The 26,494-nt window shown below is 54.8% G+C and overlaps 1 protein-coding gene across 7 annotated transcripts in view; it reads right to left on the bottom strand.

The window, feature by feature from the left end:
- The window catches only part of MAPT (microtubule associated protein tau), a 114,842-nt gene that overhangs the window by 20,571 nt on the left and 67,777 nt on the right, over window positions 1–26,494 (bottom strand). For 2 of the 7 annotated variants that reach the window (XM_058284452.2, XM_071210722.1), the window contains exons 3-10: window positions 26,036–26,122; window positions 23,479–23,565; window positions 20,225–20,290; window positions 12,601–12,656; window positions 10,055–10,252; window positions 8,805–8,934; window positions 7,489–7,542; window positions 5,194–5,459 (exon numbers count right to left, since the gene is read on the bottom strand). In XM_058284452.2, coding sequence (XP_058140435.1) covers window positions 5,194–5,459; window positions 7,489–7,542; window positions 8,805–8,934; window positions 10,055–10,252; window positions 12,601–12,656; window positions 20,225–20,290; window positions 23,479–23,565; window positions 26,036–26,122 — 944 coding nt within the window. Of the gene's footprint in view, window positions 1–5,193; window positions 5,460–7,488; window positions 7,543–8,804; window positions 8,935–10,054; window positions 10,253–12,600; window positions 12,657–15,552; window positions 16,636–20,224; window positions 20,291–23,478; window positions 23,566–26,035; window positions 26,123–26,494 lie in introns of all 7 variants that reach the window. The other 5 variants (XM_058284457.1, XM_058284456.2, XM_058284441.2 and 2 more) reach the window with 4 other exon arrangements.

The raw sequence follows: 26,494 nt of genomic DNA, 5'->3' as shown, positions 1-26,494 counted from the left end.
TATTAGATTCAGTTAAGGGAACTTTTGATTAGATTAATTTTGATTAGATCACTGTAGGGTCCTAGATTAGACATAACTGAGGGTAACCTGTCCCCTTGCCAGAAGCGTCTATAAACTGAGAACTGGAAGCTGAAACATACAGAGAAAGACAGTTGCCGTTTCGACCTTGCCATGTGAGAAAGAACAACAGAAAGGCAAAGAAGCCCCGAGAATCTGGGAAGAAAGGGAAATTAAAAAAAAGAGTCATTCCATCTATGAAAGCAGTCACTATTAGTATTTTGTCCTTTTCTTTCAGTCTTTCTTGCGTGCATACTTTTTATAGAGATGACCTACTTAATTTATACATTTTATTCTTTTAACTTAATGGTATAACATAACTTATAATTCTTAAAGACTCCTTTCAAGGATCCTTTTTAATGGACTACATAATATTTCATAGTATTATGGTATCAGCATAGTTTACCTGATTACCTCCCTATTGTTAGACATTTAAGTGGGGCTCTTCCTTACTTTAGATTATACAGCACGCACTACATGACCAGCTCTGTGGGAGGCCACAGCACACAGAGACCTTGGTGTGGCCTCTCTGAGCCTTTGGTCCAGTCCAGAGGAAGGTGACACAAGACACTTCACCAGCTCAAGATTCAGTAAAGTTAAATTGTGAAAGCTCTGAGCATTCTTTCAGGATGTGCCAAAGACACAGAAGAATGGGATTTCACATCACGTGCACCCTCACCAGATAGTTTATAATTATTACTGTTTTTAAACTGTTGATTCTTTGGCTCTGTGTCTGCCTCCCCTAATCACCACCACCACCCCCAAAACCAAACAGGGCTGGGACAAACTTGGGGAGGGGGATGCAGGACACAGAGGCTGGCCTGGTTGGGTCTGAGCTGACCAAAAAGCCAGGGCAAACAGAATCTGCAAATGAGGACAAGATGGAACAGGGAAAATTAGTCACCAGGGTGCACGGGAGACCCCTGAAGTTGGGGTTCAGGCCAGAGGCCAGCAGGTGAGGGTCCAGGGCACTGGTCTCACACTGGAAATGCTACCTGGGGAGCCCACCCCAGCGGTTCTCACAGGTCTGAGATGATACTGCAGCACTAGGGTTTTTAAGAACATCCATCTACCTCCCCCAGCCCCACCCCCAGCCATCCGCCCCAGGGCTCTTCAAATTTTGGGTCAGAATGGAAAGCTGTGCCCCAGGCTTCTGAGAAGCAGACTGCCTCTGGGTGCCTCCAGCTCTAGCCCCTCCTCCACTTCTCTTATTTATTTATTTATTTATGTATTTATTTTTTAAAGATTTATTTTTATTTATTTCTCTCCCCTCCCCTCCTCCCCCGTTGTCTGCTCTCTGTGTCCATTCGCTGTGTGTTCTTCTGTGTCCACTTGCATTCTCATCAGGTAGCACCGGGAATCTGTGTCTCTTTTTGTTGCGTCATCTTGCTGTGTCAGCTCTCCGTGTATGTGGCACCACTCCTGGGTGGGCTGCACTTTTTTTGGGGGGCGGCTCTCCTCACGGGGCGCACTCCTTGCCTGTGGGGCACCCCTATGCAGGGGGCATCCCTGCATGGCAGGGCACTCCTTGTGCGGCAGCACTGTGTGTGGGACAGCTCATCACACGGGTCAGGAGGCCCTGGGTTTGAGTCCTGGACCTCCCATATGGTAGGCGGATGCTCTATCAGTTGAGCCACATCCACTTCTGCTTCCCCTCCCCTTCTCTTTTACCTTTAGTTGACCCAACTAGTTCTCTGGGGCCAGCATGTTCCTCAAACTCTTGTTTCACACGCTTAATGCAATACGAGCTCACTGTTGCAAATTGTGAAAACAGAGAAAGGTACAAAGGAGAAAATAGCTGTTTAACGTTTTTCCCCAGTGAAAGATTTTTACTCAGCTGCAGTTTCAAGTTTCTGCAGGTTGACAAACACAACCCTGTCTCCTGCTCTTCCTTGTTCAATGAGATAATCTATGTGAGGGAGTTGAGCTCACACAGACTCACATAGCTTTGTTCCTTTTGTAGCTAAGTATTTTTTGAGCACTTGCTGTATACTGGCCCTACAGGAGGTCACGGGGACATGAAGATCTCAAAGCAGGCCCCACGGGCATTCATACCAGGGCAGCTTCCAACAGGCCTTCTCAAAAGCCTCGTCCACGGAGCCCATATGCACTTTTTTCTTTCTTTTTTTCATTTTTCCTGGAGATTAACTGATCTTTGTTGCCCTGGCTGAGATTTTCTTCATTTCAACTTTCTAGATTTCTCATGGAATTTTAGGGGAGCTTGTAATGTCTCCCCTGGCCGCTTGTCCACGCCTCCTCTCTCAAACTTTGTCCCAAGGAAAGCCACACTTTCTCCTTTAACCCTTTAGTAGACACGGAAGAACCATCTCCTGGGGTGGCGAGGTGTTAATCTGCCCTCACAGCCCGGGGCAGGCAGCCCAGGACCCCGCAGCCCTGGCGTGGAGGGGTGGGCTCCAGACCTGCAGGGGCCTTCTGTGGAAATTTCCCTCCCATCCAGTGCTGTCCTGCTGCTCTTAGAGCTGCAGGAACTGGGCCAAAGATGCCCAAACCATCCAAGCTGGCTTCCGGTGCACTCTGGGCTGATGGAGGGCCGCTCCCCGTGCCCCGCAGCGGGTTCGTCCACACACCTCGACAGCATTGAGTTACAGTGACTGTCTTTGGGCCACCTGCACAGCCTGGTGGGGGCTGCACCCCCACTGTGGTCTAGGAAGGGAGAGGCAGACACATTTAGGTGGTCAGGGCTCTCATGGGCTTTCAGAGGTGGGAGGGAAATCCCGGAAGACTTCTTAGAGGAGATGGCATTTCAACTCGGGCTTGAGGGAAGGGTAAGAGAGCAACAGGTGGAGATAAGGAAGGAAGTAGTTCCAGACAGATGGACTGGTTAAAGAGGGAGTGAACAAATGCCCCCAGAGGGACAGGGGGCAAAGCAAGGTGAAAGCAGGGGTGAGTGGGGGAGTCAAGGAGGGGCATGGCCAAAGCCCGGAGAGGAAGCAGCAGATTCAGGCTGTGAGGACAGGAAGGTTTGTTGGGCAGAGTCCTGGTGAAGCCAAGGTGTAGGGGCAGGGAAGATTCCAGAAACATGAGCAAGAAACTGGAGGTGAGGAGCAGGGACAGTGAGAGCAGAAGGGGGCAGAGGCAGGGCCGAGGCAAAGGCTGGGCACGGGGACTTGATACAAGGGGGCGGCCAATGGCTGGGCCTGCGTGTCTGCCTTGGGCACACGGAGACTTGCAGGTGCTAAACGTGAGACGGCCCCAGATGGCGAAGCAGAGTGACTGGGGTCAGTGGGCAGGTGATGGCACAGGAGCCAGGAAAGGCGAGTCGGGCTCAAGGGAGGGTCCAAGCAGCTCCAAGGCCAGGCGCCCTGGAGAACGAGGGCGGTGGTGGGTCTGCCACGGGGGAGCACCCTGGAGGGATTTTTGAGGCATAACTGGGAACCAGGGTGAGGGCGGAGGTCTGAGTTCCTGCAGCAGTCAGGGCTGGGAGCCACCGGCTGCCCCAGCGGTGGGGCAGGGGAGAAACCTCTCAGTGGCCCGTGATTGCTCCAGGAGCCCCGGACCGGCCAGTGGAGCAGGGGTGCCAGGGACCTTTCCTTCTGTAGGCTGAACACGTGCTGCCCACCTGGCATTTATGCAGGGCAGATGCCTCCCATGTTCCCGGGAGCCCCGTCCTTGACCTCCTTGCCACAGGCGAGCTCCGGTCCCTCCTTCCCGCATCTTCTCCATCCGGTGCGTGGCTGCGTGGGGGCCTCAGAGCCTGAACGGCGGCGCCTCGTGAACGCAGCCCTACCCAACCCACCACATCCATGGGGCTGCTCCCGTGGGCTCAGCGGGGAGGCCTCGGGCAGCAGGGAGACGGTGGGCACTGCCTGCGCGGGGCCCAGGCGGCACGGGGAGGGCTCTGCAGCTGCGGGGCCCACGGCTGTGGCTTCCCTCCTGCCATAACGAGTCGTGACGGCGCTGGACACGGCAGCGCAACCTTCTTGGTGGTGAAGAACCGGGAGCACAGAGTTTTGTTTCATTTTTAAAAACGGGGGTGAAGATGTGCCATGGGGACAGGGCACACGCAGACACTGCTGTGCCAAGTGAGGGCAGGGAACGCCATCTGGCCGTCATTTACCCCAGTCTCCTGGGGATCCCTGTGCCCCCCAGTTTCACAGAAGGGTAAACTTCAGGAAGGCAAACACTGCGGGGAGACAAACCCAGGCCCAAAGGCCAGCAGGCAGCGGCCAGGGACGCGTGGCCACTGAACCAGGGGAGGCTGAGAGGCACTCTGGGTTCTTGGACCCAGAGGCTGCCCCGTCTCCCCACTGGGGAGGACCCTGGGGGCCCCTGTGGATTGGAAAAGGCAACCGGGGATGTTTCAGGAAAGGCACCGAGAGCCAGATGCTCCCGGATAGAGGCCGTGATGGAAGAAATCAACGGTGCAGACAGCGCCCCTGTGGGGCGAGAGCTGTCCCACCTGAAAGCGGGGCGTAAGGCTTCCCCAGCCCCCACGACGCCCGCGACCCCAAACGGCCGGCCCTGAAGGCCCACCCATCCGGGTGTCAGGGCGGCCCCTCCTGTTCCCCGCTGGGAGGAGGGGGACGCCCCTGCTTTCCCTGCACGCTGCCTCCTCCTCTCGCTCTCCCGGTCTGCCTCCCTGGTGTTGGGTGTGGAGGAGGGACAGGAACACAAGAGGAGGAAAGGGGGTCCAGGAGGGTCTCCCTGTCTCCCTCCACTCAGGATGTTTCTCTACCTTTAGGGGACCCAAAGATTTCACGAGCGCTACTTGCCCCAGAAAAGTCAGACGTTCAGAATGGAAGCCCCCAGTTTCCCCAGAACTGAGGGTGGAAGAGAAGCCTAACAACCTGAGCCAATGCTCACCAGGCGCGAGACGCCCGCTCTACAGACTGCCAAGGTCTACACACGACACAGCCAGGGAACCCCCGGGGCGCCCCCGTGGAGAGCCCCGAGCCGGGGAGGTACACCCCTGGGGTTGCTGACTCTGTCCCGGCGGCAGGGGTTGAATGGGCGGGAAAGAATCAGCGGGGCACGCTCGCTCAGCGGGGATGCTGGTGAAGAACTGGACCGGAACCGGTTAGGGTGGAGACTGGGGTGCTACGTGAGGGGTGTGAGCCGGGCTGGTGGGGGAGCCACAGGCCTTCCAGCGCACGCAGCCCGCCCGCCCGCCCTTACCTTCCCGCCTCCGGGCTGATGTTTCAGGTTCTCGGTGGAGCCGATCTTGGACCTGACGTTCTTCAGGTCTGGCATGGGCACGGGGGCCGTCTGCAGGCGGCTCTTGGCTGAAGACGGCGACTTGGGGGGAGTGCGGACCACTGCCACCTTCTTGGGCTCCCGGGTGGGTGGGGTGGGCAGGGATGGGGTGCGGGAGCGGCTGCCAGGAGTCCCCGGGGAGCCTGGGCTGCTGTAGCCACTGCGGTCCCCAGATTTTGCAGGTTCACCTGGGAAGGAAGGAAAGGAGTGAGGCCAGGACTCAGGGCGAGGGAGGGGGCTTAGAAAAGGCGCTGGAAGTGCCTGTCCTGCGGCCCCTTCCCAGCCTCAGGACTGGAGGCAGGTGGGAACAAGGTCGAAAGCTCAGCTGAACCAGCAGGAGAGCGCTGAGTCCTCCCTGCCTTGTCCCTTAGGGATATATAGACACCTGTTTCCCAGGAAGCAACTGACTGGTCATCAAGGACCACCTGATACCCACTCCCAGAGACTGGACCAACTCCGACTCACAGCCTTGTGGGTCAAAGAGACAGGCTCCAACCACTGTGTAGTCCGGGGCATGTCACTGCCCTCTCTGAGCTCAGGCGCAGCAACTCAAAGAAGGAAATAATGATCAGACCCGATAGGGAGGGAGGCGCCGGTGCTGTGGCCAATGTGCTCCCTGAAGCCCTAGTGCACTTCTACCTGGCCTGCACCCCGAGTAGCAGCGATGCAACGGGGGGACCCAGCTGCCACCTCGAGCCTGCACCGTTAGACCGCTTACCCATGGGTGGGTTTTAAGCTGTTTGGCAAGTTCAAGGCTCCTTTCCAGCACTGTGTGCCTGCTCTATGTCTATCTGTCCCCTCGTTCTCCAAGAAGCCATGCCACCTCAGGCCACCTGTCCCGCCCTGCTGCTCCCTCCCCCACAGCCTTCGTCCACAGCCTCCCGTGGCAAATGCCGGAGCACCCATCCAAGCGTGGTGCAGGCGTCGCGCCTGCCAGGAAGGCTGCTGTGGCCTTTCCTCTTCTCTTCCTCTCCCCAGCACTCAGTCCCTCCCTCCCCTGGGTGTCCTTCGCCCCTGTACACGCGTCTACATCTGCACTGTCCCGTCCTTCCGCTTCAACAGTTCACACTTGTCTGCCTCACGGGCTCAGTGTTCTCAAAGTGTGGCCCATGGGCCTCCTGCATCTGAATATCCAGGGTGGGGGTAAGGGAGGGGAAGCAAGACTTTAAAATGGCAGATTCCTGGGCCCCGTCCAGACCCATTCCATCAGAACCTCTAGGGCTGAGGTCTGCAAAACTGGTTTTTCCCAAGTTCCCAGGAGATTTTTGAGCACAGTCAAACCTGAGGACCACTAGACCAGATGCTGGGCTGAGACCACGGCTTAGCTCCCTTCCAGCTCCCAGAACCATGCATCTGAGCTTTCCGCTGGTCTCCAAGCTTCCTGCAGCCACGTCCACCCCCACCCAACCCAACCCAGGAGCACCTGTAAGTGACACGGCGCCCGCCAGGGCCAGCTTGGAGAAGGACACCTCTTTGTATGAAGCACTGTGCAAGGAACTGGTGACTTCTCATGTCAAGTGAAGAATAAGCATCATGGTTTTTAAAGCTTGAATGTCCATGTCTATGGGGTATTCCTAAAGTAACTGAGCTCAGTAGTGGCAGGACAAATGAAGAATTTTGTCATTTTCCACAGAAGAAAAAATAGACAGGGCCTCTGTCTCCAGGGACCCAGTGGGGTGCATGAGCTTTGGGGTGACTCAAATCCTTCCCATGCCACCTAATTGCAGAGTGACCTTGGGCAAGTCACCGAAGCTCTCTAAGCCTGGTTCCTCATCTGAAAAGTGGGGAGAGGGACTGTATCCCGCAGGGTTGTTCTGAAGATGGGATGTGGTAACTGGCAATGCGGCAGGTGCTGACAGGGCAGGCGCTTCATAAATGCCAATGGGAATTTCATGCCTAAACCACATCAGGACATCAGGGACCGCCCAAACCTCCAGCCCCTTGAACATCGCGAGGTACCCGCTACCCCTACCCCTCAGATGTCACCCTGCCTTTGTCCCTGAAGTAAATGAGCTCATGCAGGATTAGAAAGCTCAACTGAGCAAATAGATCTGCCCAAACACACGGGGACTCGGGGACTCGGGCTGTTTATCTACAGACTCAGTGAGTGAAACCTGTTCTGGAAGCAGGTACTCCCAGTTCTAAAAACACAAGTCAATGAATAACCACACCCGCTAAGGGAGGTTCCCCCACTGGGAGAAGCAGGCTCAGAATTACCTCTCTCAGATTGTGCCCCTGCGGGGGCTGGTTTCTTCTGTACTTTCTTGGTAGCTTAAAAAGAGAAATCCACAGAAAGCCTCATTATAATCAAGCTCAAACTTGGGCTTCATGCCAGGCCTTTGGGCAGAGGAGAGCAAGGCAGGGAGTGGGTTCAGGGAGCAGGGGCTCCGTTCCGGCAGGAGACATGGTCAGGGGGCCCAAAGGGGAAGATGTCCACCTGCAGGCTGCCACCCCAAAGCAGGTAAGATCGAGGGGAAAACGCATGCCCTCGTTCCGAGGCCAGAGGTGTGAGTCAACTGGCATAACGGTAAGTGGAAAAAAGCAGGCTCACTATCACACATAAAATCCAATCACAACTCTGTTAATTACTGTTAGACCACAGGCATTAGGTACACGAGGAAAAAACCCTAGACGAGGAAACAAAACCACCAGGCCTTCGTGAGCAGCCATCCTCGCAGGCCCCTCACCTACCACACATGCGCCACGGCAAAAACATGCAGCGGAGCAAGGACCCTGAGCGGAAGCCGCCGGCCAACGCGCACAGACGCCTCCGTCAGGTCCGCAGGCCGCCGGAACCCCGCCACGGAGCAAACGCAAGCCGAGGTGCTCCCCGAGCAGAATCTAAACCCAGGGGCCTGGTCAGGTCAGCGGGGCCGTCAGAGGGGGAGTGGCTGTCCCTCATCCTCAGAGAGATGACCATAGGCCAGCACGCTGGAGGCAGGACGGCCACACTGAGCCTTGCCTGGGACTCAAACCCACCGGGCTTCACTCACTGCCTGGGGGGATGGGCACCAGGGCAGCTGCTTGGCTGAGAGCATCAGGGTTTGTCAGGGAATCTGTTATATCCCAGCAAGTCAAGCTGCTCACTGTGTGAGGTCACCCATAGTGACCTGTCCAGGCTACTGTTTGTCTCTAGGGAGACAGCGGCCACACATCTCATCTGGAGACTTAAAATCACCTCGCACTGGGCTGCCCTCCCCTACCCCCCCAGGGACCCTGGACTTGGGGTCAGAGAAGCCTAGAGGAGCCCCTTCCTGTAGTTTATTAGTCATGTGACTGCATTTTTCTCAGGTGTAGAATGAGCTGGTTGGACCACGTCACACCCCCTCTGAGCCTCGATTTCTTCATGGCTATGAAGTGGGGGTTCAATAGCCACCCCAGAAAACTGCCAGAAGGATTAAAAATCATGGCGCCCAGCGAACCGTAAGGCACTGGTCAGTTCCTGGGCATCACTGGCTCTCAGGGGCCTCAAAGACCGGGGTTGCCCCCGCCCAGGGCTTCTGTGATGGGGACTGGACAGAACCTCCTCTTACCGGTGCCCGGAGGAGTCTTTGGGCTGGGCGTGGTTTTCGCAGGGATCCTGGTGGCATTTGCAGGGCTTTTCTGGCCTGGAGGGGCCGCTCCCCGGGGTGTGGCGATCTTCGTTCCAGCTTTATCTGCCCCCTGTAAACCGAGCCAGGGTAGAGTCCTTTTACGACTGGGGAATGTTCCTGTCACCTAGAGTCTGTGCCAGCCCCACCCTAATACCTGGACTCAAAAGGAGGCCAGGACTGGGAGCGGCTGCAGCCTACCAGATGATACAGACGTCTTTTTTTTTTTAAGAAACATGTTTTTTTTTTACCATCACAAAGGTTTGCCGGGCACACAAACCCAAATGCCAAATGCCCTGATTAGGATTCCCTCCTACAGGGACTGTTTGCATTAGTTATCAGCATGAGCTGCCCTCATGTACTTTATAAAAAGACAATGGAGCTCGCAGAAATGGCCTGGCTCAGTGTCCACTCAGTGTAGACCCATAAGCCTGACGTCAGCAGATGCTGCCAGTGTGGACGCCGTGCTCTGACTCTAATCGTGGATTTACGTGGTGGACGGCAGCTGGTTTCGTGGGCGGTCCTTGGTCCATGGAGCCACTATTTGTTGAAACTGACCACGAGTGCTTAGCAGAGCTGGGTCATATTCTTTTGCTCTTCCCCACACAACCCTGAGGTTTCTATAACCCTCTGGGCGTGCTCAGAGTCCTTGGCCGAGTGAACCCCAGTCATCGTTAACCAGCCAGTGGAAGGCTGGAAGCAATCGCTGGCACAGGCACGGTCTATTGTCTGTGGCCATCACTGGGCTTGTTTATCTGATTATGTTCGTTATCTAGATGACCTTTAGACAATACACAGACTCAAAAAGAAATAGACACAAGCAAGTACCATGAGATGGTTTGGGGAATGAACTCGTGGGACAGGTGTTGTTGCAGGGATGCTGTCCAGCCCAAATGAGAGCCATCAAAGCATTTCCAGGTACCCAAGTCAGGAAGGGGCAAAGGAACCCAAGGAGAGTGCTGGTTTTCAAACAGTGTCCCACAGGGTGCCTTAGTGGCTGTTGCTATGAGGAGCTCCGGGGAACCGAGAAGCACGGCTCTGAGCCCCCTTTCCCTCTCCTACCAGAATTTTACCTACTCTACCTGATGCCTCTATGTCAGCACGTATCTGAAGAGAGGTCTCTGTAGCTAAAAGACATATATTTGAAAATCACATCAGAGCAGCCTGATTCTTTTCAAAGGTGCTTTCCTTACCTTGAGTTTCATCTCCTTTGCTCCAGAGCTGCCAGTTCGGGGTGTGACAGAAGAGACGTGTTTAGGAGAGGAAGATGGCTCTGGGCACACGGCAGGGCTGGAGGGTTTGATCAAAGGGTCTGAGCTACCAGGAGAGGGGCGATGGGGGCTCAGGCAAGGACTACTTTTCAGGGTTTTAGCAGAGGAAGGTGTGGATGTCTTAAACATAAACATAAACCAAATCAAAATAAATGTCAGCACATGGGAGAAAGGAACAAACTGAAAAAGGACAGTGACTAAAAATAAATAAGGCAAGTAATGGTTGAAAGCAGTGACCTCTAACTGTTCAGATCATGTACCCTTCTCGGTAACAGGAGCGTGACCCTGTACCATCATCACATACTTATATTAAACATGTATACTACGACAGCAATATTTGACGTTCATTGTAAAACTCGTGTGACAGAACTTTCAAAAGGAGATGAAAAATGGACAAAAGTTCTAGTATGTCTTTCTCCAGCCCATTCTTCCTCCTTGTGTCTGTCACTTTGGAGACTACCTGGATTTAAAGGTACCTTGCACCCCACAAGTCGAGGGGGATGACGAGGGTTCGTGATGCCCAGGGAGTTTCTCAAGGAAACCTCCCGCGGTGCCACGAGCCAGAGGCACCCTGCTTTCTGCTCAGTTCCTGGCGGGGGCTCCTGCTGGCCCGCTAACCCTTGGCTCTTCTCTACCACAGTTACAGAATCTTAACTGCTAAGAATCAGGATGGTGCCTGCTCCAGACGTTAGAGATCCTGCCCGGCACCACTTAGGTCCACCTGCGCTCACGCGCACACACGTGCTCGCTTTCTGATGAGCCTTAAGACTGATCTTAACTCCCAAACATGCTGCACCTAAGAAGAGAGGTGACCGGCAGCACAGGGGTCCCTGCAAGAGGGTGCTGCCCGCGGGAGACGAGGGCACTGGCTGTGGGGGTCTCTGATGAGGAAGTGAGGCCCTGGGGATGGGGTCGGCAGATGGAGGAGGGGCCCTCAGGAATGAAAGCAGAGAGGTGAAGTTTAGAGGGGTTCCAGGAAAGGGGCCAGAACTACCAGAAACTTCCTCAGGCCGCTCGGGTTTGTCTCCCCACCACCCCTCGGATCCCCACTGAGGGGGCCTCTCTGCAGCCAGCCTTGGAGAGCTCAGGGGAGGGGCACGGCTGAGGCTCTGGGGCTGGTGGCAGGGAAGAGGCTCGGCTCTTCTTCTGGCCCCTGGCTGGCCACCCCTCCTCCCCACGCCACGCCAGGCCTCTGCTGGCGCCTCACTAGACTGAGTTACTTGGGGCCCAGGTGTGCCGAGCGAGCGAACGAATGAAAGAATGAGTGCATGCAGGAGGCAGGTGTCCCCCCAGTGCTCAATGTGCAACCACCACAAGCCCCAAGGGCAGAGCCCCCCGGGCCCCTGCAGCACCTCCGCTCAGTCCCGGGATGGCGGGCCCTGCCTTCACCCTGGGAGCTGCCCAGTGCTCTCCCAAAGTCACGGGGCATCTGGAGACACCACTGGGGGTGCCAGTACTGATAAAAACCCCGAGGTTTCGGGCAGAATTTATATTGGAAGTGGCCAGATGCCTCAAAGAGAAACGGGTCTTCATCCAGGCTTTGGCATGATTTTCCTGGAAAAACACCACCGTGCGGTGTCAGGAGCCACGCCAAGGGGTGCAAACGGTCACTGCAGCGGAGCGCTGCGAAGGACGGGCCTGGCTCAGGACACGGTGCTTGGGGCAAGCAGGCGCCTCGGGCACGGCTCTCGGGCTGGGTTCTGAAGACCCAGGAGGGCGCACGCCAACCACTTCTGGCAAGATTTCAAGATCGGGTGTGCTGTACCACAGACACACCTCTCAGCGGAGCATGTACGCTGGGATGCAGTTTTCCCTTCTCCAACATCTTTCCCTGTATCAGCCTCCAAACGGGACTCTCTCCACCAAGCCAATCTGCACACAGCTCCTAGGATAGGCTTTGTCCTTTCAAGCTTCCAGGTCTTTGCTCTGCTACCTTTTCCCACCCTGCATCAGCAAAACTCCTGTCTTCTTCATGGCCCACCTCATCAAGCCTCTCTTTTGGAGACTTCCCAGAACATTCTAGCTTAGGTTGGAAATTACTTTCTTGCTCTATGCTTCCTTAGTCCCCTAAGTAAACGTATTTTCTAAGTACCTTATATGTGTATGTGTGTGTTTGCGGAGCCTCGATCTGCAGTGGGAAATGTAAGAGGTGCAAAATTCAAACTTGATTGCAGGAAACTCAAACATACCTTCATTTAATATGAGAGCGTCATTTCAACTACGCTAATGAAACAGCAATTAAGAGCTATAATTCATTAACCAGTCAACTGCCCCTCCCTGGAGTAAACATCAAACTGGATAAATGCTGGACTTTTGAGACTTGTGCAAAAAATACAAAGCACTTTAAAATGATGGCTGTACTTTAGTGACAAACTACCCCACACATATATATGAGAATTAACTCAGACATCACAGCACAGCTTCTGGATAAACTCGAACAGCGTCAGTTTGGAGCTTTGTCAGCTTACCTTTGTTTTTTTGTCATCGTGTCCACTTCCTTCTTTGCCTTTACTGACCATGCGAGCTGATAAAGCACAAAATGAAAATGTATGTTACACCTCATTTTCACAGTTCACAGCAAGAGCCAGATGTAGTTAAGCTGGATTTCTCGGAATCAGTGCAACATGTTTTGTTTAGTTTGCTCATGGGCAAGGTGGCAGCCGGGTTGATTTTCTTTTCCCTTGAATCTGTTAGGTCTCGCATTGTTAGTATCAACACAGCAATCTGGGGTCAGCTCAGAGCAACCTGGAGAGAGAGAGGACAGCAGGCTGGCCGAGGGTGGGGACGTGCAGAGCGGACTCAGCGGAGACTGCTTCGGGCACCCGTGGGCGTGGAGGAGGGCAAGGCTGGCCCCACTGCAGGCCCACCACCCACCAGCTCCCCCCTGCTTCTAACAAGGTCAGCCCACCCAGCTGGGGCCAGCCCCACTCCAAGAGGTAAGCTCAGCTAGGCTCCAGCCTCCTGCAGGCCCCTCGGCTCCAGGCGTTGCCTGAGGATCAGGGAGGATGAATTTTCCTCTCCACCCAGTGGCCAGGTCCGGTCTTGGTTCTCCCCGAGGTTGCTTGTCCTAGGCACTGCCCACCCTCTAGGGCCTGCTGGGGTCTGACCGGAGCCGCCTCTGATACCCTTGCCCAGTGCTGCCAGCTTGCCAGTGGTCCCGCTCATGCTGCCCCCCATACCTGGTCACCTGCCACCAGAACAAGTGAGGCAAGACAGAGCTTGCCCCTTACTAGGAGCTTTGGCACCAGCCCCAGCTGCTCTCAGATGAGCCCAGTCTGAGCTCACATTTCTCACCACCTACAGGTCATCGAGGGGACTCGCTGCTGCCATGTCCCCCAAATCTCCATCTACCCCTCTCCTGCATTAGCTACAAACTAGCTACCTTCAAACATGGCACAGATAACATCTGGATTCAAGAACCAAACCAATGATGGCTTTTGTGTTTAGAAGCCACAACCCTTGGTGAAAGGAATCCAGTAACTCTGCTACCAGCATTACCTCAAACTCACCCTTTCCTTCCACTGATATTAATTGTTGAAAATGGATTCTAGAGAGCAGATATGGCTCAAGTGGTTGAGCACCTGCTTCCCACATGGGAGGTCCTGGGCTCAGTTCCCAGTGCCTCCTAAAAAAACAAAAACAAGCAAACAATGAAAAAACCAACTCAGGGGAGTGGATGTGATTCAGTGGTTGAGTGCCGACTTCCCACATATAAGGTCCCAGGTTCAATTCCCGGCCCAGGTACCTCAAAAATAAAAAAAGAAAGAAAGAAAGAAAATGAAATGTAATGGACTCTAGGTTTTCTTCTTTTGTTTTAATACCACATACCTTCTGCCCTATGGACAAGGAGGCCCCTTGGAGCTTCTCACTGGCTGCCTGTAGACTAGATTTCTAGAGTGACCAACATTAGCCCAGAGGTCTTCAAACTTTACTGTGTACCAGAATCATCTGGAGAGGTTGATAAAACACAGATTCCTGGGCCACGCCATGACTCTGAGTCTGTTGGCCTAAGGCGGGGCCGAGGAAACTGCATGTCACTGAGTCCCATGGATCCAACTCGCATGTCCCTTCCTTTGCCCAATCAACCAGTAGCATCAGGTCACCTCAAAGGCATCTGACAGACGAGCGTTTTCTAAACTGAAGTGTGACTGGCTAAGCCGCCTTCCAGGAGAATGAAGTAGGAGGGGGTCGAGTAAATTTGGGGAATTCATCCTATAAACCCTTATTGGAGGGTTACGATGGGGTTAGGACATTAAAGACTCTGAAAAGTTTAACTCAGACTGTTTTTTCCCAACTTGGATCATGAAATCTCTTTTCTACCTTGGCATACCTACTAACATCCAATGGGCCAGTATTCAATAAAACACCATTTCAGAAACATTGTAGCCAACTGTCAAGTCCTGGTTATTTGTTTCCTCTTCTCCTGGAATTTACAATATAGGATTACTTTTCTGTCTTAAATTTAAAAAAGATTCCTTTACCTACCAAATTTAGAAAATTTTCTTGACTAGTAGAATCTAACCAAAGCTGAACAGATTTTTTTCTTGCAAATTATTCTAAAACGTTAAAAGCCCTCATCGTATGGATGTGGGGGACTTGGAGACATGAGGCCTCCCCTGGTTTATAAACTGACCCCTCTGTGATGCCAACACTTGGGACCTCTTCCCCCACTCTCCCACCTCTTCAGGCTCAAAAGGGCCTGGCACAGGGACTCCCCTGCCTCGGCCACAGGAGGGAGGGCCTTTGGACAAGAAGTTTTGTTTCTGTTCACCTGCTCTCTTGCTGCAGGGTAGGCTGGGGAGGGGTTGTCCGGTCAAAGGCTCAGCTTGGGACCCTGACCACCTCCAAAGGCTAGCGTGCGTGCGTGCACGTAGCCTGCTTCACGGGAGGAGCTGTCCACCCAGCAGAGCAGAAGACGGGTGTCCTGCTAGAAGGACACACTTCAGCACCTTCTGGGAGGCCCTGGGGTGGACAGGACAGAGCCTGTGGATTCCAACCTGGCTCCATCACTCGCGTGATCTTCAGCACATTACTCTCTCCTGGTCCCTCAGCGCCCTTGGGTGTGAGGATTCTGCGCAACGACGTGAGGGCACCTAACTCCTCAAAGGCGGGCGCAGTGTTAAGGCACACTCCACTGGGGTGTGGGGGCCGGCCCCCTGGCTGGGGGGCTGACGGCTGCAGCGGCTAAACCAAGCGGCGGGAGGACAGCCCCGGCGTGTTGGCGGCATGCAGCGTGGCGGCAAGCGGGCCGGGCATGCCCCCCGCGGGCTGAGCGGCAGCCGCCCACGTGGGGGCGGCGGCTGTCCCTGGCACCTCGGAAGCGGCAGGCGCCGAGGCGGGGCTCGAAGCTCGGTGGCGTGCCGGGGGCCTGGGCGGCCGGGAGGTGCCCGGGAAGGGGGCGAGGAGCTCGAGACACAGACCTTTGAGTTGCGGGACTCTGCTGACCGGCCGCTTCCCGGGCAGACCCGCCGCGGGCTGCGCTCCCCACGGCTCCCGAGGCCCGGCCTCTCCAGTGTCCTCTCCCCCAGCGGGGCTCTGCGCCTGCGGCTCCTCCCCAGGGGCCCCCGCAGGCGTGGCCGCGTCCGGCTCGGGGCGCCCCTGCCCCTGGTGCGCACCGGCTCTGATCTCCACTTGGAAGGTGAACTCGGGCAGAGCTGCGGGCCCCTCCGCGGCGGGCCCTGCGCTGGGCGCGTCGGGCTCCGAGGCCCCGGGCTCTGTGGGAACTTGGGAGAGGAAATCGACAGGCAGGGGGGTGGCTCCCTCAGCTGGGAGCCCGCGCACACCAGCGGCTTCTCCGGAGGCTGTCTGGGGGGCTGGCCCTCCTCGGGTGTGGATCTGGGAGTGTGGGGAGCCTTGGGGCGAGGACTCGTCGATGTCGCGGTCTTCATCCACCTGCGACCGGCCCCCCTGCCTCTCTTTGCCCTGGTCACCCTTCAGGGGCATCCCCTCCTGGTGCAGGTGCTCCCAAGGCTGGCTCCTTAGCAGCTCAGTGCGGCGGTGGCTTCCCTCTGCATCCTCAGGTTCTGTCCCTGAAGGCTGGTGGGAGGCTCCTGTGGGGCCTTCAGGCAGGATGGAGGCCCCAGGCTTGTCCCACTCCTGCCAGCCGGTCAGGCCTGTGGCCTCCCCTCCAGGGCTTCCCAGCCCACTGAGGAGGCTTTCCTGGGCAGCTATGACACTCCCAGGTTCCATCTGGATATATCCAGGGGAGGGGGGCTGCAGAGAGGCCACACCCTCCTTGGCCACGGCCCCAACTTTTGGTCCCCACTCCTGGTGTGGCTCCTGAGGGGCTCCTACTGGAGGAGCCGCTGAGCAGACAGGGTGATGCTGAGAGAGGAGAGAGACCCCAGGGGTGTGGGGTCCTGGCTGTTTCTCCCCCAGAGGCAGCACGGAGGTCCCAGAAGCTTCTCCACTGTGTCCAGGCTGGGCCTGAGAGCTAAGCTCATGGGCCAGGGGTCCCGGCCTCTCAGGCACCTCCCGGTGCTGGGCTGGGACTCTTGACTTGTCTGGGTTTGAAGAGGCAGCAGTGGCAAAAGGTTAGCAAAGGCACATTGTTTAAGAGAGGGGAAATGAGAAAAGGACATTCAAAGGGCATCCCCAGCCCACAGGACAAAGGAAGAGCACACGGTCTGGGCTCTTTTGCTTTTGTTTGCACAGAATGAAAGGTCTCTTGGTCTCTCCGCCACCGGCTGGCTAGGTCACCCTGGGGGAGCCCTTCCACTCTCTGGGCCATTTTCTCATGTATGAAAGGAGGGTTGGACTTGGTGGCCGCCCAAGGCCCCCAGCGCTGCTATATTTCTCTGCCTATCAACAGGCTCTGGTTAGGTCTCAGGCACATCAGCTATCCCAGGGCTGCTGAGGGGTCTGGCCTGGGCGTAATCCATAGGGCCACAGGAACTTCAACCCCTTTCCAGGGGCCTGGGAGCAGCTGGATGGGGCCCAGCTTGGGTACAACAAAGGTCCCCTTTCCTCTCCCTCCCCTTTCTGGCAGATAAGACCAGAGGGTGCTCATAAGCAATCCCTGCCTCTAGCCCATCCTCTGATATATTTGGAAAATCCAGTTTATGATCACTACAGAGCGAGTCTTTACTTTACTAGTAGACCTACTAGTGAAGACCTACAAACAGAAACACATCAGGTTTATCCAGGCCTTTGGGCATGGGTGGGGCTGTGCACCAGGTGAGGCAGAACATCGTGGCAGGAAAGGGACCTCAGCTTTCATCTGCTCATGCAATTTACTGCACAACAACCCAGACTGATGGAGGACACACTTCATATTTCTCTGGTTCATTGGTGCAACAGCTATATGAATCACTCTTTAACTAATGTATATGACTATATATTAAGGAGAGTTAGGCTTCCTGGTTCTCTTAATAAATACCCTTTGTTTTATAACTCCCGATCCATCAAACATCCCACCTGGTCCCAACAGAATAACCCACACAACTCTCACTCTTTCCCTTAAACAAAACCTATACCTCCAAAGAATTCAGAGGCTTGAAAAAGAAAGAAAGTTGGATGACGTGAGGGCAGGGAGGAGGGAGATCACACATGTCCATGCACATGTGTGTAGTTGTGCACACACAGGTAACACATGGACCCGTCCCTTTCTCCCCAACCCAAATGGATCCTGCGTGGGGGCCACTGGCTCTCACTACCAAGGAGCATGGCACAGTTTTGCATCACCTCTCACCCTTACACTGGCTGCAAGCTCACCGTCAAATTCATTTTGTGTTCCTAGCATTGATCAAGGCACCTGCCACACAGCAGGAAATCAACAAATTTCACGTGTGGATCAATTAGTGTCAGGAAAATGTACTAATTTCTGGTGTCACAGGATCTACAGGTGCTTCACTGGGGTCCCTGGTCGACCAACAGGAAGAAGAGCCTACACAACAGAAATCCAGGAAACAAGTGTGGGCAAGAGACCTCCATGAACAGGTACCTCCATGCCCAGACATCTTATCAACCAACCAGTTCAACAGACCGAAGCAACAGTAACTACCAGTCTAACCCCACCCAATAGTCCACATCTTCACTGCCTTCTGGAAAAATCTTTCCTCCTCAGAGTTTCCTAGAAATTGCTCTTGACCAGGATGTTACTGTACTTTGATATACTACATGACTTCAAAGATGCCTCATTAAAAAAGACAAGGGCCCCAATCATAAAGAGTAAACAGTCACTGGCATATAATTTTACCGTGTTGTGTGGCAGTCAAGGGGGAACACAAATGCAACTGTACTCCTGGAGGAAGAAGCCAGGCTGGGAGACCAATCTATGCATGTCCCTGGATGCTATGAAGTACTCAGAAAATATTAAACCCAGCAATTACTTGGGGGGCAGGCAGCCCAGAGGTAACCAAGTATCTGGGCAAACACAGTGTGACGGCCCCAGAGTCCAGACAGTTTGCCCTGTCCTCCTCAGGAGACCTGGCCCCGTGACGCTTAAGGAAGAAAGGCCTATCTTAATGTGAGCAAGGAGGTGGGTAAGGCCTTCCTATGTCTTGCTTTCAGCATCATGCAGACCTATCCTGCAATGTCTTTTCTATCTTAAGCAGTGACCAGAAGTGGCCAAAGCTTTTTCTTCTGCAGTAGGAAAGAGCAATGAATAATATTACAGCTTTTGTTCACACATCTTTTCCTAAATCTGATTTAGAACAAAATACACTGCAGGCCTCTGGCAAATAGAGTGTGTCTGTGGATCACCAGTGTGTCCGAACTTCACAAGGTTTCATGTGAGGGAACCATGCTCGGCAAGTTGGACCAGCAGCTCCAATCAAAGCATTAAATATTGGTCTTGGGTGTAGAGATAGAATCTCTGCATAGCCATGGATCTGGTGCCAATTTTCCCATTGCAAATATTACCTGGTATTCACCTGTATACTTTTCTGAATCCTGGACTGCTGTCTGACATTTTTAAAATTCAGGTATGCACAAAAGTAAAGTTTCCAAAAAGAAGTTGGCCTGATCATTCATTGAGTGGGATATGTTGTAGGGACATGTTGAGGCAGCCCACAATAAAGATCTGTAGAAAAAACTCAAATTCACTTCTTCTGGAAATGAATGATCATTTCCTGAGCTTATTGTTTTTATTAAAGCCTCTAATTTTACCTCAACAGAAAAGCATGGCCCAAAAGAAGCATGTGTCAGTATTCTAGTTATTTAACCTATCGACTGAGGTTCCCTGCCATTTCACATTCATATCCCTTCTAATATTTTTTGAAGCTCTTTGTCAGCCTAAGAACAAAAACACACATTCCCATGCCATGTAAGATGAGAAACATTAGACCATTATGCTGTCGCAGCTCACGTGGAAGCAAGAACATGTAGTTAGGCCCCAAAATACCCTCAACAAGACACTTCAGGCCCAGAACCTTCTTGAAACCAGATGGCACCAAGCAGAGGTGCTAAACAACAGACAGATACCATAACATTTTCTGGAGAAAAGAACAGTATCTTCCCAGCTCTTTTGAATCTAGAAGCTTCTACATTATATAGCAGACTCTTGAGATAATTTATCTAGCAAATGATAGAAAACAAACCAAACTCATGTTGTATCTGCATCGGTGGTCCCCACTTCCTAAGTAAGGAATCTGTACGGTTTTTAAATTAGTTCTTAAAATCTTTACAATAAATGATTACAGAAAAGTTGCTTTTCTTGAACATAACACTTTTGGTCCCTGAGGAGAAAATCATAATGAGGTTTGAAGGTTGCACTGAAGAGAGTTCAAAAGAAATAGCTTGGTGGAGGTTTGGTTGAGAGTTCCTCCCAGGAGAGGCAAGGGGAAATCCCCCATGGTACATATTTGCTTTTCTGTTGGACATTCAATCTCAACTCCCCAGGCTGGACGAGTCCAGCTTCTTTCAGGACACTAAACACGTAGAAACAACTTAGGAATGGTGTTATAAAAAAATTGTTAGGGATCTCTATGCATCTAAGTAGCTCACCTTAGATAAGAACCAACCCCCCAAAATCTTCTGTGCTTGGCCCCATGAATTAGGTGTAAATTCCCTTTTCAGGGTAGAACCCAGCAAAGTGTTCCCATCTCCTTCCCCCCAATCCCCAAATCGTGGTGGTGACTTTAGTGCACTGACCTTGAGTCACGTGTCCAGCAGCTTGGTCCTCCAGGCTGGGGGTGTCTCCAATGCCTGCTTCTTCAGCTGGTTGATGCATCAGCAAATGAAGAAGATAAAAGCAAAGGCAGTTACTGTTTGCTAGAACCAGCTCTAGCGATCTTCTGGTATTTTTCCTAAAACATTCGTGAAAGGCACATCTCAAAAGTACCGAGGTATTGCACCTCTGGCTTCTCTGAGAATATTATTGTTGGGAATGTTGATCAAAGATTTCTATAAACAAAATGCACGAAACCCAGACACTTTATATGTGGTCATAGCCTAGTAGGAAAGACCTCATTTGTGGGTTCTGGGTCCTGAACCCCTCACTCAGCAAAGACACGGGGCGGGAGAGGTCAAAGAAGCAGTTTGCAGCTGAGGCACAGCCACGGGGACCGCCGTGCTTGGTGGGCAGAGGGCTACCCCTCTGAGGAATGCTTGCACGTGGCTGGCTGAGCCTCTTCTCGCCCAGACCTGCTAAGAGGTGCCAGCAATGACCTAGAAGAGAAGAGCCAAGTCACCTCCACCAGCCAGCACAGGCCCACCCTGGAGAGCGTGGATGAGGGAAAGAAGGAGCCTCCAACTTGCTGGACTGCCACATCGGAGCCTCATAAATACCCGACCTGTCACAAGGCAGCTGTGGGGAGGGAGGAAGAGGGCAGCGGGGTGGGCTCAGGAAGCTCACCACTTGCTTGCTTATGGGCACGGCCACCCTCCAGATCCCCACCAGCTGGCAAGCCTAGCGCCCACGAGGTCTAACGGTGACAGCTCCGTGGCCGCCACTTAACAACGCCCCTGGGGCAGCGCCGGGCTGACTGTCCACGGGGCAGAGCCCCAGGTGTAGGCTGGGTCTGAGTTTCTGACAAGGTTATGGAAGAAGAGCTCGGAGTGACAGCAAGTCCAGCTAACCAGCCACAGACTCGAGACAGAGGACACGAGGAGGCATTCCGGGACAACGTCACTGCAGTGTACTGGGACAGACAACCCGCTTTCACATGCCAGTGCAGAGCTGCGTATCCTGGGCCTGGTGTGAGTCAGGACATGGAGGATGCAACATTGCCCAGCTCCCTCCGACCCAACAAGGAAGCATTCGCGGGAGCCAAAGGGAGGGGGGACACACGACGGTGGTTGGGGCCATCACATTACAGGTCTCTCAGTATCTCTGGGGAGTATTTTACAAGGAATCAGGAGGGCTCCATGTACCTCCAGCAAGGCAGGGATTTCTGCAGGAGGGGTGGCCATGTGGCAGGTCTAACTGAATGCTAAATTGGAATTTCACAGAGGCATCAAGATACAGTAAATAGGATAAGGGAGATGCTAAACCAAGGCACATATTGTCAAACTAAATAGTTAAAAAAAAGTTTATCTAGCTCTAAAAATTGGTGTAACAGGGTTAAGAGGGTAGAGTGAGAAGAGAAGTCTTGTGGACAATTCCTTTGGCGAGAGCAGCGTGACTGCTGTTTCTCCCAAGCTGGCATGGCCACCTCCCAGCACAGTCCCAGGCTTCAAGGTGCCACCTGGAGAGCTTGGCACGTGTCTCCTACAGTTAGGGGATATGGCAGATGCTGTCGGAATCCCACCCTGAAAAACCAGAGGCTGAGAGATGGGCCAGACCTGCCTTGGTGGCAGAGCTAAGGCGCATTGCTGTAGCCCTGGGGTCTGTCTGCAGCCCCAGGGTTTGTCTGGGTAAAGAATGCCCACATGCTTCCCTGAGATGGACATGGGCTAGAGAGAGCATGGGGACGCCTCAGGTCCTGTCCAGTGGGGCCACTGAGGGGACAAGCAGACCTCAGCTGAGTGGAGGCTGAAAGGAGAGCTTCCCAGGAGGCTGAGGAAAGAGCAAATTTCTGCCAGAATAAAGTGCAGAAGAAGGGTCTTTGGGTGAGGATAACAACATGGGGGAGGGGCGGCTCCGGAGGAGTTCCTAAAAGGTCCCATGAGAGAGTCATCCTAAACACCTGCTAAGTGCACAGCGGGCAGGGCCAGCTCACACCAGCCCATCCCGTAAGTGCCTTCCTGCCCCCCTCCCCTCTCCAGCCCCAGAGGGGAAGGCCCCAACTCTGGAGGAACTTGGAGCTCTGACGGCTGCTGGGACTGGACACTCTAACGAGCATTTTCAGACGGTGCATCCTGACTTAAGGAGGCTTAAGGACTTCTAATTACCTAGGAGGACTGGAAAAGGCCAGAGCTGGCCCGAGTTTTCTTTCTGGGTAGGGGAAGAAGCTACTCCACCGCATAGTCACAATGGAGCAGTGAGAGACAAAAATACAGTCACTGGTGACCTCACCCGCAGTCTGCTCCACAGCCTCCAAACGGCTTCAGCGCTGCCACCACCCCCCACCCACCTCAGTAGACACGCTCCTCTATCAACGCGTGAAGCGGAACGTGCTGCGAAGGCGGCCGCGCTGCTCGGGCTCCCAGCGGGAGCCTCCGCATGGAGCCGCGAGGAGGGGCCGCAGGGAGCACCGTCCTTAGGAAGGAAAGGACATCTGCTTGGGGACATCCCCAGCTCGCCACCGCTGGTGAAGTCCCGCCCCTCACCCTCCTGCCTCCTGTGGAGCCCCCGAGCACCCTCCGAACCTTTCCCTAAAGCCCAGGAAAGAGGCCGTGAAGGAAGGGGCGCAGAGCGCGCGGCTGTGCGGGCCGCCCCCGGCGCTTCCCCCGCGCCCGCAGCCCCGGGGCAGCGCGGCCAGAGCCCGTCGCCCGACGGCGCCCTGCCTGACCTCCTCCCGGTCGCCCGCGCTGAGGACCGTCTGGCCATGCCTGTTCCGTGCAGATACGGTTGAAAAGGTGGCACAATCCTGGAGACGCATGCTAGCTCACACTTCTGAACTCCTCGGGGAGCGCCCAGGTAAGACCTGCAGGGCGCCCCTGGCGGTGGAGCGCCCCTGGCGGTGGAGCGCCCCTGGCGGTGGAGCGCCCCTGGCGGTGGAGCGCCCCTGGCGGTGGAGCGCCCCTGGCGGTGGAGCGCCCCTGGAAGGCGTCCCTGCCACAGGGCACAGGGCAGGCGGAGGGCACTGGGGCAGGCGTGAAGGAGGCGGGGCCCTGCCCCCGTCAGCCCTGCCCGGTGGAGAGGACTGCCCGGAGCCGACGCGCAGTAGGAGACAAGGAGAGAAGGGTCCAGAAGGCCCCGCACCCAGATTCCTGGAAGCCTCGCTCGGACGGCGTAGAGTCCCAGCGCGCCCCCCTCGGGCAGGGGCGCCGGGCCGGGGCCCTTCGCCTGGGAGTCACCTCACCTGTGGTTCCTTCTGGGATGTCCGCGCGGGGCTGAGCGGCCGCCTGCTCGCTGGGTGCGCTCTCGTCCACTAGGGGCGCGGTGACGTCTGGAAACCGCCAAGAAAGCCCTCAGCGGCGGGGCCCGGCGCGCCCCCTGGCGTCGAGCGCGAGCAGGGCCGGCAGGGCAAGGAAGGACGCGCCGCATGCAAAGCAGCCACACCACGCAGCGCGGCCGCCGCCCGCCAGCGACGCGCCCGGGAAGCGCGCCAGCATCCCGCGGCGGCGCGGCGGCTCCCGCAGGGCCCTTCCCAGCCGCCGGCCAGCCCGCCACAGCCCCCGCCGAGCTGCTGCGGATGGCCCCACGCATTTTTCAGGAAGAAGTATTGCAAACCAGACGATGGTTGACAAGTGTTTGCGTCTCAAGGCAGTGCAGGAAGACAAGAGTTGAGGCCGAGGCGGCTGCCTGTGAGGCGTGAGGCGTCCTCATCGGCAAAGCGGGAAGGCCGCCTCCAGGCCGCCTCCAAGGCCGCTTTCAGCTCTGACCGCCCCCTCCCGAGCCCATGACCCACGTTTGCAGAGCAGAGGCCCCTGCCCGCAGAGCACAGGCCGGTCCGCCCGGAGGCGGCTCCTTGCCAGCCGGCCTGAGGATGGGCCGCCTCCTGAGCAGAGGCAGGAAGCTCAAATGCTCCCACCAGGAGTTGCTGTCAGTCTCTCATCAAAGGTGAAACTCTTCCAAATTGGCATTCCGCCCCGAGCAATGCCCTGGCACCCTCCCAGACCGCGGCTGGCAAACAGAAGGAGTCGTCAGCGTTGAGAGCTTTCCAGGAGCCCAAGTCGGTTGAGTTCAGTGAAGTCCATTTTACCTGCGGTTGACTCAGGTGCGGGCAGGGCAGCCGGCACAGCTCCAGCGGTGCCCCCTTCCCTAGGGGGTGACAGCGGAAGCTCTTGGGGCCCGCACATTTTCAGGCTCTGGAGTACAGCAAGCTTGTTGGAAGAGCCTTCTTTCAGAGTAATGCTGGGAGTGGCACCAAGAACTGTGGTCGGGGAGGCTGGCATGAGATCAGGCAACAGCACTGCAGGACTTCTCAGGACCGTAGGTCACTTGCGAAACTGTCCTAACAAGATCAGCAGGAAACACCTTGCCTTACCTGCTCTGAGAAGGAGAATGACGGGATTTGGCCTGGATATTCTCCTCACCAGGCTGAAAACCCTGGGGGTAAGGGCCACGCCTGCTACATCCTCCAGGGACACACCTTAAAACCAAGCAATGGCAGGCGCTTGATAGCCACTTTCTGAATTAATCCAGAGATGGAAACTTGGGGAGATGCCGGACTAGACTCTCACTCTGTGACACAGCATCCAGTGTAATGGGCAGGGCCAGAGAAGTGCCAAGAATGGGACCTTGAACTTTCTCAGGGAAGAGGGAGAGATGCAAGGAGCAGATGAATTTGTAACTCAAAAGTCATTCTCAACTCCCTTCTCCTTTGATTTCTTCTGTTAACGAGGCTGAAAAGCACAATGCTCAATGTTCCAGTCTCCTCTGTGGCCAAGGGTAGCCATGAGATCCAGTTCTGGACCATAAATCATTGGAAGTCTGCCAAGTTGGGCTTTCAGACAAATTTTGCTTTCCTAATAAAAAGGGGATTCATTTGATTCATTTGATTGTCAGTGGCCAAAAAGGCCACATTGCTTTGCTACTTCTTCCTGCTTCAGAGGTAGATGGGATGCCTGGAAGTGTAGCAGCCATCTTGCAACCATGAGGCAACAATCCAACCAACCAAGGATGGCAGGAGTTAAAGACAGAAGAGCACCCACGACACTGGGGAGATTCTGCCCAAGTCAGACATCTTTTTATGTGAGACAAATAAACCTCTTCACATAAATGCCCTGGTTAGTTAGTTTTTTTTCATACCTGCAGCCAAACTCAGTCTTGACTGATTCAGATGGGAAGCAAGGGAAGATGGTCAAAATCAGAGCTGAGGAATGCTTCAGGAAGTGCATGAGAAGCTTTAAAATGACCCAGACACCAAACGTTAGGAGAGGAGAAGTTAAAAGGAACAAACACTGTGGCCAAAGGCCAGAGGCCCAGACCAAGTTCAGAACCTAAGACACGAAGGATACCAAGAAAGAGCAGCCCTCAGAGACTGGGCTGGGAGACATGCACTGACCTGCCCCTTCCTCAGCCAAACTGCCGCTCTGGGACTGGGTAGCCCATGAAAGAAGAGCACGGTGGGGGGTTCTGAAGGGGTGTAGGAGGACGACAGGTACAGAGCTGTACTTGGGGCCTGCTCAGCCACAGATCCCAGCCCCCTCAAGGGCACTGGCTCCAAAGCAGACATGAAGGCTGCACACACTGGCACCCGCAAGCCATGCCTCTAAGTAGGAGATTCCTCCAGCATCCTGGGGTCTTACCCCCATCCTGCACAGCATCACAAGCAGATCTCTTGTGGGAGATGGCAGGGGAGCAGCCAACGCAGCCAGGAAGGGTGGCACACAGGGGTTCCAAGCATGGCTAAGCACAGGCTGGAGGCACGCACGAGCTGTCTGGATGAAGCAATGGGAGCGGGGAGGCCCCACCTTCAGCCGTTGGAGTGCTCTTAGCTTCAGAGGTTTCAGAGCCCAGTTCCTCAGATCCGTCATCGGCAGGGGTCTGCAGGGGAGACTCTGGAACATACACAATGAGCCCTCAGAATAGCTGCCTCTCCCCACTCCCTCTTTGGGCCTCAGGAGGATCTTGGGAGCAGGGTCTTTTTCTTCTGAACATCACCCAACTTGGAATCTAGATAGGTGGAACTGTTGGCTGCATGGTAAAACCACAAAGGGACTGGTCCCTCCCCACCCCATCAGGCCTGTGTCCCCACACGGGGGCCATCAGGCAAAGATGCAGGTGGGGGAGAGAGAAAATGCCCTTTTCATCTGCTAGTGGTTCCAGCAGAGCCAGAGGCTGTTAAACTGATACCAGGAAGCTGAGCCACATGGGAACCTGCTGCTTTGTCTTTCTTCACTGGAAATAATAACCAGAGATCACTGCCATTA

Source organism: Dasypus novemcinctus, chromosome 21 (assembly GCF_030445035.2).
Source record: "Dasypus novemcinctus isolate mDasNov1 chromosome 21, mDasNov1.1.hap2, whole genome shotgun sequence".
Lineage (NCBI taxonomy): Eukaryota > Metazoa > Chordata > Mammalia > Cingulata > Dasypodidae > Dasypus > Dasypus novemcinctus.
This window is presented reverse-complemented; position numbering and strand designations above follow the sequence as displayed.